This window comes from Panthera onca, chromosome C2 (genome assembly GCF_046562875.1).
Source record: "Panthera onca isolate mPanOnc1 chromosome C2, mPanOnc1 haplotype 2, whole genome shotgun sequence".
Lineage (NCBI taxonomy): Eukaryota > Metazoa > Chordata > Mammalia > Carnivora > Felidae > Panthera > Panthera onca.
The window spans coordinates 148,646,022-148,660,700 of NC_138347.1; the positions used below are offsets into that span (position 1 = coordinate 148,646,022).

General features: G+C 48.5%; 1 protein-coding gene across 6 annotated transcripts in view; it reads left to right on the top strand.

The window, feature by feature from the left end:
• CCDC13 (coiled-coil domain containing 13) overlaps positions 1 to 14,679 on the top strand; it is a 56,089-nt gene that overhangs the window by 41,270 nt on the left and 140 nt on the right. For 5 of the 6 annotated variants that reach the window (XM_060638390.3, XM_060638387.3, XM_060638388.3 and 2 more), the window contains 3 exons: positions 8,726 to 8,880; positions 11,513 to 11,627; positions 12,189 to 14,674. In XM_060638390.3, coding sequence (XP_060494373.1) covers positions 8,726 to 8,880; positions 11,513 to 11,627; positions 12,189 to 12,348 — 430 coding nt within the window. In that variant the 3' untranslated portion in view covers positions 12,349 to 14,674. Of the gene's footprint in view, positions 1 to 8,725; positions 8,881 to 11,512; positions 11,628 to 12,188; positions 14,675 to 14,679 lie in introns of those variants that run through there. The other variant, XM_060638393.3, reaches the window with a different exon arrangement.

Here is a 14,679-nt window from a genome sequence, read left to right on the forward strand (position 1 = left end):
CAGCTTTGGGGCCCTATTGTCATTCTTGTAGTTTGTCCTGTCCTACATGTATCCAATGGGACTGCTATATGCATGTGGACATGTGTTGGGAGTCTCAGGGGAGAGGCTCTCTGGAGTAGGTAAATCAGTCAGATGAATCCACAAATAATTGAAATCTCTGACGAACATGGCACTGTACTTGGCACCATTGGGAAATTTGGTGGCAAGACAGAGGCTAGACTGATGTCTGAATTATAGAGAGCAAGAGGGCCGCTCATAGATGGGAGCTGAAACTTCTCTGGGGAGGAGGGAAGCATGTCACCCAAGGCAGTGGACCAGGAGGTATAGTTTTCTCCAAGGGGTTGTCGACAGACTTCCATTCAGATAAATCAGTGCTCCTTGCTCAAGTGACCCTTTTGGCAAGAATTGCAGGTACTCAGGCCAACACATGGCCCAACCATGTGACCTCCACGGTGGAAAATATAAAGGATAGCACTGACTTCTTACCCTAACAGGGCAGGCAGCCAGGGCTCTTTGGTGACAGACAGTAGAAACCACTTCTGGTAAGTTAAGGGAAAGGCAGATTTTTGGAAGGTGTGGGCAGATTTTAAGGCGGCAGGGCAGGAGAGGAGCCCAAGGAGGGGCTTGAGAATCTTGGTTGGGGAATCTTGGTCGCAGGACCCCTTGGGTGGTATATCCTGGGGCACTGGAACAACACAGGCCCAGTGGCTTCTTATGCCAGCGGGTTGTGGGAGAGAAGGTCTAGATGGCCTGGGTTGCTTTCATGGCCATCCCTAAACACAGGCCAGGCACCTTGCTAGAAGGACCTCCAGGTACTCACAGAATGGAGGAGGGGCAGTTTGCCACAGGGAAAAATCGAGTACCATACCAAAGAAGGAGTGAGCGGTGCTGGGAAGTGGTTGATGAATGGCCATTCCCGAAGTAGTGAGAAGTGACTAGCTATAATTGTTTTCTTTTCATGTAGTACATAGAGAAGATACGAATTTCAGATATACTCAGGGATAAGAGAAAAGTCACATTAATTTCTCTTCTATAATTGAAATATAATGGATAGCACAAGTCTCTAGTCTATCAAATGGAAGAAACATACTCAATTTAGGATTTCTCTCCCATTTCTCTCGGGCTTCACCTGAATTTGGGGGATTTTGTGAACAAAAGTGACTGAGTTATGTATTGCTGTGTAACAAACCATTCCAAAGTTTGTGGCTTTGCACACAATGGTTTATTCTTTCTCGTGGCTCTGTGGGTTACCTAGGTAATTCTGTTCCACATAATGCCAGCCAGGATCACTCATATGACCTTGTTCAGCTGGAAGGTAGACAGAGGTGCCTCAGTTCCCTTTACTGTCCTCTCTTTCCGTGTGGTATTTCATCTGTCAGGGCCTCTCTCCATGCAGAGCAGGGATTAGGGTGAAGTGAGCAAGGTACCCAGAGCACAAAATTTAAGGAGGCACTCACTCTCAGAGTCATGCACATGTGTTTTTCTCTCAGCTGAGACCCCTGACCTTTTTGGGTTCACTCTGCGGCTTTATGTCATTTTAGGGTGTGAGGGAGTTCTCTGTGGCTCTCTCAGGCCTGTTAGCCAAGACACGTGGCCATTTCTACTCTCGGGCATTGCTGTCTCCCTGGGCTGTAACTAGGAAACAGGGCCCAAGCTCCCCCTGCATTCGTATCCCCTCCAAACTTATTTGGATTTCTCACCCCAAAGTACAGGACCTGCCTTTCTCTGAGATCCCCAGTTCTATTCCTTTCTTTATCTGGAGAGTCTGTTCTGGTCTTGCGGGGGGCGTGCGGGGAGGCAGAGTTTCCCCCTCTCATACACGCCCTATCACCTCTAGCTGCCTCAGGCCCCCTGCAATTCCCCAGTCTTGTGTCCGCATCCTGGAGAAACCACTGTGCTCTGCTTGGGATCCCCTCACCCCCTCACCTGGTGCAGGTAGACTGAAGATAAAAATAGAGCTGGTCATCTGTTTCCCTTCTCTCAAATCCTGTGTCCAGTGTTCTGTGTCTCTTGACCTGCTGTCCAGTGTCTGAAAACAGTATGTTTCATACGTTTTAGCCATTTTTCTAGCTGTTTACACAATAGGAGGGGCTAGTCGGCTTAGTCTGCCATGACAGAAGTCACTAAATTTGTCTCCTTTTGAAAAGCATATAGTTGGCTTTGTTTTTAAATTCAATCTGTGAATTTGTGTTTGAGGATGTGATTTTAACCCATTTTTACAATATTTGGAAATATTTTGATCAGCTAAATTAATAGTTTCTATTTGCCATGATTTTTCTTTGCTCCTTTTTCTCCATTCTCCTTCTTTATATTGGCTGGGTCGGGTTTTATTTCCCTCTCTTCTATACAAGTTTGGAAGTTATATATTCTATCTTCTATTTTAGTGGTTACCTGTACTCTTTTAACATAGAGTTTCAGCAAGTCTAAAGCCAGTAGAGGGGCGCCTGGGTGGCTCAGTCAGTTAAGTGGCCAACTTCGGCTCAGGTCATGATCTTGCAGTCCGTGGGTTCAAGCCCCATGTCGGGCTCTGTGCTGACAGCTCAGAGCCTGGAGCCTGTTTCAGATTCTGTGTCTCCCTCTCTCTGACCCTCCCCTGTTCATGCTCTGTCTCTCCCTGTCTCAAAAATAAAACGTTAAAAAAATTAAAAAAAAAATAAAGTCAGTAGAATTCTTTATTATCCCTTTGAGCAATAGGATACATTTAAAGTTTTGCTTTGTTTTGTTTTAGTAATCTCTACCCCCAACGCAGAGCAAATCTCTGCTCAAATTCACAATCCTGAAATCAAGAGTCGCTTGCTCTCCCGACTGAGCCAGCCAGGCACCTCGAATAGTTGAGAATGTTTAATTCTGATTCCCCTTTTTGTGTCTTCCATGTTACTGGACTCTAATATTTGTCTATTACAGCACATTCTTTTTACAAAATCCTCCAAAATTAACCCTCCAAATTCACCTTTTAAAAAATTAGTCAGTATCCCTTTACTTCGGCCAACGAATTTAAAAATGTCTTCCTTCACTGTTCCTTCTCGCATCTCAATCTCCCCTCTGGGCTCCGTTTCCTTCTTACCAAAGTGCGTCCTTTAGTTCAATAAGACTACGTGGATGGTAAACTCCCTGTGTCTTTATTTACTTTGGAATCTTTATTCTGCCTTTCTCTTGAAGGACAATTTCACTAGGCATAGAATTCTTGGTAGCTGGAGGCCATGAAAGCCCATTGTCATTGAGCATCCATTGTTGCCAAAAAGAAATCTGTTATCAGTTTGATTGTGGTTCCTTCCTAGTTATGTCCTTTCTCTCTAGAAGTCTTTTCAGATATTCTCTTTGTCTTTGGTATTTTGAAGTTTCCCTGTGATGTGTCTAGGTATTGTATTTTGCTTTATTTTTCCTACTTAGGAACTGGTATGCCTTTTCTTTCTGAGGACTTCAGTCTATACATTGCCAAGGACTCACTCCACGTGTTGCCTCTCCCCATTGTTTCTGTTCCTTTCGTCTAAAATGCCTCATCGGGAAGCCTGGGTGGCTCAGTGGGTTGAGCAACTGACTCTTGATTTCAGCTCAGGTCTGATCTCAGGGTTCGGTGAGATCGAGCCCCACGTCAGGCTCCCTGCTGAGCACAGACCCTGCTTGGGATTCAGGATTCTCTTTCTCCCTCTCTCTCGGCCCCTCCCCTGCTTGCATATGCTCACTTGCTCTCTCCCTCAAAATAAATAAACTTTAAAAGTAAAATAAAATAAAATGTCTAGTCAGCCTATGTTAGACCTTCTTTCCTCTGCAACTCTTAAAGTTTCTCAATATTTTGGGCTGATAACTGCATAGTTTCTTCAAATCTGCATTCCAGCTCATTAAACTTCTTCAGCTACACTTCATTTGCCATGAAACCTATTTTAACAATTGTAATTTTCATTTCTAGCAGCTCTTTTTTGTGTAAAACCCCCTGTTCTCTTTCTTTTTTTAAAATGTTTATTTATTTATTTTGAGAGAGAGTGAACAGGGAGGGGGGTGGGGGAGAGAGAGAGAGAGAGAGAGAGAGAGAGAATCCCAAGCAGACTCCGCACTGTCAGCTCAAAGCCTGGCATGGGGCTCAAACTCATGAACCACAAGATCATGACCCAAGCTGAAATCAGGAGTTGGATGCTCAACCCACTGACCCAGCCATGCACCCCTCCTGTTCTCTTTCTTATATTATTTGTTCTTTCATTAAGATTTCTTGCTTTTCTCCTTATAATAATATGAAACCTACTTGATCCCTTGAAAGTTACTCTATCATCTTCATTACTTCTTGGGACCCTAAGTAACATCTGTTACCTCCCCCTCACAGTGAATTATTTCTCTATGTGTTTTGTATTTTTGTGTTGTTTCTGTAAGCTTTTCTTCAATGCTATTGTTTTTTCCTTCTTGTGGGAGTTCTTGGGTTATGAAAGTGCTCCTACAGAATGGTTCTGCTTTTGTTTCTGTGGAGCTTTGGGGGTGTCAGTGGTCTCTGAGTGGTACTTTATTGGTTTAGGATTTCCTGAGCACCTGAAGTGCTGGCCTTGTGTTTCAATTTTCTCATGATCGGTGCTTCCCCACCAACACATTTAAGGCCCAGTAGATTGCAAGCTTCCTTACCACTTCCCCAGCTTATAGATGGATTTTGTCTAAGTCTCTTATTGCAAACAAGGCATTCTTTTGAGGCTTCCAGAATTATACAGGGAGCTTCCTTGCAGCTTGCTGCCTTATAGGAGCCCACGTTTACAGCTTCTACACTCAACATTGGCCTCAAAATACCCTGCTTTATGCAGTCCCTGGGTAGCTCAGTCGGTTAAGCATCGGACTCAATCTTGGCTCAGGTCATGATCCCGTCCCGAGTCAGGCTCCACACCGAGTGCAGAGCATGCTTGGGATTCTCTCTCTCCCTCTCTTTCTCTGCTCTTCCCCTGCTCATGCTGTCTCTCTCTCAAAATAAATAAATATTTTTTTAAATCCTTGCTTTATGTGATTGGAAGTTTTGTTAGTTTTTCTATTACAAACATATACTTACTTAGTGTAAAAAGCCTCCTTTTCCAACCTGCCACTCCCCATTTCTCATAGAAAAGAACTGTCAGAACTTCTAAAATGTTTTCTTTGCACATCCAACAATGTATATGCAAATATATGTGTATACATATGTGCACATATATGCACATACATTTTTATTAAAAGATGGACTCACACTAAACACATCTTTACATTTTTGTTAAGAGTATATCACTGTTAGGTTTCTAAATGTGGAATCATTGGGTCATAGAATGTGTACCTTTAGATGTTTACAAATAATGGCAGATTACCATTTTAAAATGAATTCATTTACATTCCCACCAATGATGTGACCTATCCACCATTTCCCCATAGCGTCACGTCTACAAAGTTTTATCAGTGCATAATGTTTTTGCCAAGCTAATTAAGGAACACTATTATCTCATGGTTGTTTTTATCTACTTTGCTCTAACTAAAAGTGGGGATGAGCATATTTTTCACGTTTCCAGCCTTTCACATGTTCTTTTCTGTTAAATATATATTCATACTATTGCACATTTTTAAAAAGTTATGTTTTTTCTTTACATCTGTAAAGAGCTTTTTATGAATTATGTATATAGTATTATGTATGTAATATGTAATATTACATACATTTGTCTCCATAAAGGTCTTGTATCATTTATATTAAATTAGTTCCTGGGCATGGGGACCTCCTCATCTGAGCATCCCCACATTTAAAGTCCTCACGAAAGCAAAATTTTTAACATGAAAACATTCACTAATGACTCGCCTTACTTAACATTGTTCACTTTACGCTGCCATTGGGTCACTTTGGTCAGACTCTTGAAATATAATGAAAATCAATTACAAAGTAAAAAGGCAAATTAACAAAAAATCTGGCATGTCATGAGGTTGATGCCCACGATGTTAGGGAGCTGTTAGAAAGCCATGGCAAACAAGAATCTAGCTGAATTAGCCCAGTAAATGATTAAAGAAGAACAAATCGGTGAGAATGCAGACTGGTCAAAAGAGAATACTCAGAATACCAGTGAGAAGTGTCGAGTAGAAAGTGAAATCTGCAGAGGCCGGAGAAGGAGCAGCCCCAGACCAGGCCACAGGTGGAGGAATGAGAAGGATCTGAGCTTTTGTGTGTGTTTAGAAGAAAAGCTGTGGAGCCTGCTGATAAATTGGAAGCTGAGAGCAGTGAGGAAGAGAGAGAAGGCAAGAATGACGCTCAGGTATTTAGGCCAAGCACCTCTATGGGCAGTGGTGACATTTATCAAGATTCCTCGAGGATGGCACATTTTGGGAGGAGAAACCAAAAGTTTGATCATTCCTAAACGTTGTCAGATTTCATAAAGTGCTTTACCATTTATATGGTGTTTGCTGTTAGTTTCTTACTTCCCCTATCACGAACCTAAACAAAATGCAGACGTTACTGAAATACACGGCAGGAAAATGAAAGCCCCTCACCCACGGACGACAGTCAGTGACTGCTGCAGACCCCTGCTTTCAGCTCACTGGCTGAATTTCGTTAGCACTAGTATCTATTTGGTTTTAAATTTTTAATCTGTTATAAATTTTTTAATTAGGTCATATATTATGCATAATCTTCTGCTACTTATTTCACTCAGTAATAAATCTCAGACATCCTCTTCATATCAGCACACATCCTTTTTATGGTTAAGGAGTTTTTTTACTGCGCGAATCCACTATGATTTATCCTTTATTTACATAAATGGCATTATATTGTATATATTCTTGTGGCACTTGTTTTTTTCTTCACCAGTCCTACAGTCTGGAGATCCGTGTTTATACACGTAGCTCTGCCTCCTTCTTTCTTGTTGCCGGAGGAGTGCTGTCCGTTAGAACTTTCTCTGATGCCGGAGGTGTTCTGCAGCTCGGCTGTCCAATGCAGCGGCCGTTAGCCGCATGTGGCTCTGATCACTTGAAATGTGGCTAGTGTGACTGAAGAACTGAATTTTTTGTTTCATCTTCACTAATTTCAACTTAAACAGCTACATGTGGACATGAGGCTGCACTGTGTTGAACAGGACAATCTGTCATATTCCGTCACATTCCGTGGCATGAATATTTGCCACTTGTTCTGTATTCCCCCTGTTGGTGGGCCTATAGGTTATTTTTTTTTAAATTTTTTTGCTCTTGCAAATTAAGTCTCAAGGAACATGCTTGAACAAGTCATGTTAGTAGCTGTATAACTGTGTTATTGTACAGTTTTGTGTTAGTAGTTGTATACTGTTCATAACTGTCACCATTCTGCTCCTTCTTGACTCTTACCACTTCCCCCAACACTGTAAATTTCCAGGCCTCCACTCCGATTTGGATATGTGTATACAACCCTTTGCTTCGGCTAAATTTCAGGAGTGCTGGCCTTCTAGCTGAACCTTCCATATCACAAAAGTCTGGAATGCCATACCTAGACTCAGGAAAGACCTTAGGCCCAGCCCCAGCGGATTAAACAAATCCTTCAGGTGCAATGGCTGAAGAGCAATATCTTCAAGTCCCAAGAACTCAGGATAGACATACAGAACATAATAATGAGTAATAATAAATAATAATAAACAGAAAGCAATCACTAACCCCAAGGAAAGCAAAAAGTTAAATAAGAAAACGTGATCATTATCGTGCCACATGTCTAAATAATCGCCCTAATGTAACCTGTGGTAGACAGGATTTTGTCCCTGATGCCCTTCGCTTGCTGCTGTTGTGCCTGTGACTACTTTATGATATGTGCAAAAGGGACTTTGCAGATGCAATTACAGTTATGGGCCCTAAAATAGGAAGATTATCCTGGATTACCAGGTGGGCCCAATCTAATCACTTGAGCCCTTAAAAGCAGAGAAATTTCTCCAGCTGGGGTCAGTGAGACAGATGCCGTGGAAGAAGTCAGAGAGAATCAAAGCATGCTAAGGGGTGTCTGGTTGGCTTTGAAGATGGAGAGGGCCAAGTGGCCTCTGAAACATGAAAATCACCCATCCAACAGCCAATGGGAAACAGGGACCTCAGTCCTTCCGTTGGAACTGAATCCCTTCAATAACTGAATGAGCCTGGAAGTGGATTTTCCCCCCAGAACCTCCAGGTAAGAACCCAGGTCAGGCAACACCAGAACCTGGAGCAGAGAAACCAACAGAGCCCGCCGGACCTCTGGCTCACAGAACTGTGAGGTGATAAGTGTGTGTTGCTTTAAACTGCTGAGTTTGTGGTAATTTGTTACAGCAGCAATGGAAAACTAATACACCACCTACTATTAATTCAGCTGGGAAATGGTAATGTAACTACACTGGGAAGCGGAGGGGTAATTCTGTTTGGTAAGGGGAGAAGGCCAAAATAAAACTAAATTCTCATGTTGCACGACAGGAAATTCAAAGATTATATGGAAACCTTAAAAATAGCAGCGTGGGCATCTGTAGAAATATGGCAGTAAATATTCAGAGAAACAGCTAAAAGTGTTCTAAGTGATTGCTTCTGGAGAGCCGGAAACGGGAGTGGGCAGGAGTGCGAGAGGCTGGCGAGCTTTTCATTTTGAGCCTTGGAGAGAAGTATATGGTTTTCAAACGCACGTCCCTCGGTTCCTGCGGTAAAAATAAAGAACCGGTCACGGCACCGCCAGGGCATGATGTGCAAGCCTCTCTGAGGTCCAGAGCAGGTGGGGCGGGGCTGCCCCTGCCTGCCCCCGGGGGATGGACGGCAGCCCCTCCTGTCTCATCACCAGGGTGGAGGAGAGCAACAGCAAGCTTCTGGAATCAGAGAAGAAGCTGCAGGAAGAACGGCAACGCACCGTGGTGCTGGAGCAACACCTGGAGAAGATGCGCCTGGAGCCTGGGAGGACGTCAGTCTGTCAGAGAGCAGCCCCCAGGAGCAAAGCAGGTAGGGGTTGGCCCAGGGCCCCCAGCCCGCAGGGGGTGGCTTTGCCGTTAACGGGAGAGCCCGCCAGCGGCAACCACTTCAGCCCCGTCCAGAAGCATAAGGGAGCGGAGGCCTCCATCGGGACGGAGCTCGGCCTGCCCCTGCTGCTGGGCGTCTTCTTCCCCAGGCCTCCTCTTCAGAGCCAGGAGCCCCAGAAGGCCATCGGCCCACGTGGCTCTGACCCAGCCCACCTGTGAGCCCTCATAAAAGTGGCAGTGCCTCTGCTAAATGCTCTCAGCTGCCACCACCGCTGCCTGTCACCCCCACCCCAGCCCTTAACCCTCTGTCCCCAGCTGACTTTGTTTAGAGTTGGTCATGAGGCAAAGTTGGCCTGCTGAGGAGGCCAGAACAGCAGCAGTGGCTGACCGGGAGAAGAATCCCTCTCTGCTTGCTACAGCAGTAGAGCATAAGCAGGGATGGAGTGGCTTCTCTGCAGGCTTGGGGACCAGGCTTCTCTGTCTTGTGTGCCGTCATGCTCAACATGCAGCTTCCATGGTCTAAGATGGCCGCTTCGGCCTCCCCACCAGCAGCACGAAGGGCAGGAGGGAAGGGACGTCCTGCTCCTTACCTTTTAAGGGCATGGTCCTAAGGTTGCTCGTGTCACTTCTGCCTTCACCCCCTGACCACACCTAGCTGCACAGGGAGATTTTGTTGTCCTAAACTAAAAGATCTAGTGCCGTAACCCAGTCGTTCTCAAGGTGCCGTCCCTGGACCAGCAGCATCGGCATCTTGTGAGGCTGTGGCCAGATGGGGGTGCAGGATGCCAGAACCAGAAGCCAAAGAAGGAAGAATCGTTAGTGTGTAGGGGCTAGGCCTGCCTCCCTCTGATGTCCCCATCCCAGCCTCCTACAGGCTCTGGAGTGAGGTGCTACCCCCACTGCCCTGTCTCTCAACACTCCACTATATCCCCCAGCCGTCCCCTAGCAAGGACACTCAGACCTTTGTCCCCAGCCCAGATGAGATGAGAACATTTCAGAAGGATGTGCCAGAAGTGAGGCACAAAGCAGGAATTGTACCCTTCTCCTTTCTCCAACCAGCAGGGCCCAGGACTCAAGGGGCCTTCCAGGAGCTGCTGAGAATCCAGGCTGGGGAAGGTCCCTGTAACTTAGCCCTGATGACTCTCCTGGGCCCTCAGGAACAGGTCCTCTAGGGAGGTGGTATTTCTAGGCTTTGGGCTTACCTCCTGAGTAACCTAACCAGGGGGTGCTAAGCCATGGCAGGAAAAACCGTTTTGGTTCTGCCCAAATAGCAAGGGGCAGCTGCCTGAGAAAAAGTGTTCATGTGGCCTTTGCCACCTGCTGGCCTGTGACATGGGCAGAGCACCACCCCATCTGTAGAATGAGGAGACCTGATTCTGGAATTTGGTCCCTCCACAGCAGTTCCACTCCAGTGGGGAAGATGGATAATAACCAAACAAGCCACTAAAAGACATGCTAAGTCAGAGGAGGTGATAGGAGGTGCTGAGAGCGGCTGGTTTCCATCAGGGACAGGGGGCTAGTGAAGACCTCGTGGAAGAGTTGACATCTGAGCAGAGACAATGGCAGGGACGGGGATGAGCATACAGATACCCAAGGGAAGACCAGTACAAGGGCACTGTGTGAGAGCTTAGCTGGAGGCTTGAAGGAGCAGCAAGTGAGGCCAGAGTACAGCGAGGGGAGGGGAATATGAGGCAAGGTCAAAGAAGTGACAAGGTGCTAAAGAGGTGGTCAGATCACATAGGTCCTGAGGTATAAATGTGAGTTCACCCGGCCTCACAAAGCTCTAGAGGCAAGAACTATCATCCTCATTTTACAGATGAGAAAAGCAGCTCAGAGAGGTTGATGGTTTACCTGAGGCCACACAGCAAGGGAGTGAAAGCCAAGTCTACTGACTCCAGGTGATTTTCCCTGGGCCACACTAGCCCTGAGAACCACACCGCCTCTGAGGGCCTTTTCAGCACAGGTTTTCTGATGCTGTGATTGTGCTCAAATTCCCTACCAGTTGGCTTTGATTTCCTTTTCTGAGCATTCTGTGGCTTCTGGCCCTGGCCACACTGGATCCCCTGTAGGTATGTAGGGAGCTGCTGGTCAGGGTTGGCTCTGGAGGTGGGGGTCCAGGGGTGTGAGGGCATCAGAGGCAGTGATGGTCTAGACTCAGGCTCAGTGTGCAGGGCAGATCTCAGTCCCAGCTGCCTTCCAGAAACTTGTGAAGTGCAAAGTTGGAGACGATAACGAGAGGAACCACCCTGGTACAAGGCAAGCAGAATCAGGGCCGTAGCAGACAGCACAGCCTGAGTCCAAGGGAACGCAGAGCAGGCATCAGGAGGGCTTCTAGAGGGAGGCAGCCCTCGTGCTGCATCTTAAAAAAAACTTTTTTTTTTTTTTTTTTAAATTGAGGTATAGTTGACGCACAATGTTAGTTTCAGGTGTCCAACATAGTGATTTGACAACTTACATGTTATGCTATGCCTTGTCCTTCATCTTGGAGGACGTATAATGTTTCAGCAAATGGAAAAGCAGGAGATAGGCAGTGGAAGTGGGGAAGGAGGGGAGAAGGAGAGCGTTTACACAGGGCCATGGCGTCATCACAGAAAGTGGCTGCCACTGCCCCACAGGTCTGCCCACCTCCAACACCAGGCACAACCCGAACGGGAGTGAAAGGAAGGACCCCTCCTTCACCCAGCTCTCCAACGTGCCCATGGAATCACAGATGGAGGAGCTGACCACCAGGTGCTCTCTTGCCCCACCTTCCTGAGGGTGGCATTGTCTGGGTGGAGGTGCTTCGATGGGCGGAAGGATCGTGTCCCTCCCCCTTTGACTTCTGTCTGCCCCGAGGTCGCCTGCCTGGGTTCTGGGCCTGCGATTCAGCAACTGGCAGTCAGAGGGCAGAGAGACCCAGCCATATCCCTGATGACTTCAAAGTCCCAAGAGAAGTTTTACCAAGTGTGGGTTGCTAAACCCTCTTTTCTCACTCAGTTAAACTTTTCAGGGTCAGAGACCATGGTATTCAAAGAAGGATGGGGAGGACCTTTACAGAGTAGTCCTCCTCCTTGAGGCAGCCAACATTCGGGGGGATACTGGGTGCCAGGCCCAGGGCTGTGGGTGGGCCCAGAGAACAATCCCACATGGTATTCCCCCAAGGGTCTGTGGGAGGAGGGGATGGGTCCAGGAGAACCCTGAGCCTAAAGAACAACCGTGCCAGCAGCCCTGTTCCCAGCGCCCTTGTACACATGCACGCACCCCCGTGTATGCCCGCATGGCCACGCTAAGCCCTTTCTTCATGTGGCCCAGGCTGGCCATCCAGGCGGAGGAGAATGAGATGCTGAAGGCTGCCCTGGGCAGCGCCCTGCGTGGCAAGGAGGAGGACTTCCGTATGTACCACGAGACCCTGGGCCAGGTGAAAGGGGTCTTCCTGCAGGCCCTGCGGCAGCAGAAGGTGGACAAGCACTAGGACGGTGGCTCAGTGTCAGCCTGGCTGGACGAGGCAGCCTTAGGCTCTGAGACGATGAGGCTCTGTCGACGCCATCTGCTCTGGCAGCCAACCTGGGGCAACCAGCTCAGCCCCTTCTCCCAGAAGAGTTTCCCCGAGGGTGGCCAAAGCCAACATCTCAGACCAGGAGGGCAAAGGAAAAACCCCGGATGAGCCCTGACGGAGACCCTGGACAGGCGTGGATACGGCAGGGGAGGAGGCCCAGCTGCCTGCTCAGCACCGGCGTGAGCTCTTGGACGACAAGCCGGCTGTGAACAGACGGCAGTCCCCTGGGCAGGTGCTCACCACCCTTGTCCTAGGACCTAGCTGGGAGTCCCTGTCTGCCCACATGGCTCCATATGCACAGGCCAGCCCTTCGTGCTCCAGCTGGGAGCGTCCCTCAGGCCCACCAGCCCCCCCCCCCCCACCAGGGCATATACCCCCCATTCTCCCCTCCATGGCTCCATCCGTGGCCACCCCCAACCTTTGCAGCCTTGGGGACATGTGCTCCCAGCCACTTTGTCAGCCTGCTCTTCAGGGGTCTTCCTTAGATGCAGACCCTCAGACTTGTAATAATAATGATTATTTTCATAGTCGCCACAAGTCCTAGTGAGTGAGCATCTGTTGTGGAAACCTGACCCCATCTAGTCCTTTAGTAGCCCAAGGATTTGTCACCCTATTTTGCAAATGAAGAAACTGAGGCTTATAGAAAGAAGCTGGGCTAACATTTAACCCTCCAGTGGAGCAATTAGCCAGGACGGGAGTGCCCCCCCCCTCAGCCAGCTGCTCCGGGGTCGCCTCCGTTTGCTTCCAAAAAGGCTGCCTCTAGTGGATGCTGGTGGTGGAGGGCAGGTGCGGAGCTGGGCAGGAGCTCCAGGCAGGAGGATTCCGAGGCAGCGAGCCCAGGCGAAGGCATGGTGTTCCTCCCTCACGACCACACAGGGGAGCGCTGGGAGGGCTGCGGCAGGAGAGCCCCCAGGTCCCTCTGTAACTGTCACAGGGTCACTCCCTGCTTCACTGCACTTACGGCCATGGGGAGGGGTGGCCCTAAGGAAAGCCATCCACAGCCACACACACCGACCAGACCCCCTGGCCACACCTGTGTGCACACAGGCCCACACAAAGGCACAGATGCACACAAATACCTACACCCGGGAGTACGCAGCCATACGAGAGCGGCGTTCACACCCCCAGACACGGGCTTGTGCTCACACTCCCACACGTGAAGACCAGTCACTAGCACAGTGACTCATAGATGTGGGGGCACATGCCGTGCAAATACCTCCTCCCGAAGGGAAGCCACCTGGGGCCCCTGGGACCCTGTCTGCTCAGGCCCTTCCTCAGGGATGGGGCCATGGAGGTACTCTGTGTTGCCCCACAGTCAGGAAGCCCCGGACCCTGCCTGAAGTGACAGGTCTAGAGGCTCCTCGGCAAGTGAAGGCCAACAGGATGAAGCAGCAGTCCTGATGGGGTCCTAAGGGTCCCTGGAAAGGAAGAGCTCTCCTCCAGTTCCTGGTGGAGGGAAATGGCCAGGCAGCGCCGGAGGGACTGAGAGGGTCTGTGCTGGGAGGGGACGTTGTGTGACCGTGAGGAGTGGGCCCAAGGCAGAGTCAGGACACCAGACCAAGTGTTCAGCACCTTCCCCTACAGGTGTGGGGGAGCCCCCGAGGGTGGTCTGAGTGCCTGTGTGCAGGTTCCAGCCCCTGGGGGAGTCCCTGGGAGGGACAAGCAGGCAGAGGACCAACTACCCTTCCTCAGGGATGGACAGGGTGGTCACGTCGGGGAAGCACAGGGTGGCATAACCCACACTCTAACCACTCAAGGGTGGTTTTGCTGCCCTTCCTGGGTCAAGGGTGCATCTGAGAAAGGAAAGTGCGTCAAGTCACGGGGTCTAAATGGGGGTGGTGCCTGGGGCAGATCTCTCTTCCAATTAACCAGCTGTGTGGCCTTGGGCGAGTTACTTAACCTCCCAGAACCTCCACGTCCTCATCCGTAAAATGGGGGCAGAACTAGAAACCTCCGTCAAGGGCTGTTGAGCTGTCAAAGAACCGCTCAAAGACATTTAACTGATTATTTGGTTGCCATTCACTTCTGTACAAGGCACATGTATCAATAGATTGATTTCATTCCACAAAGACAAAACAGGATTTATACGAGAGAGAGAGAGGCCAGAAAAGACTGCCATCGGGCATAGTAAATCTTGTTTGCTCATTTTGGGGTCAACTGATTAATTGGCATCTTGCAGAGGTCAGTCTGGGCACTCACTCCTTGCTTAGGCCACCTGTGGACATAAAGACAACAGTCTCCATTTAC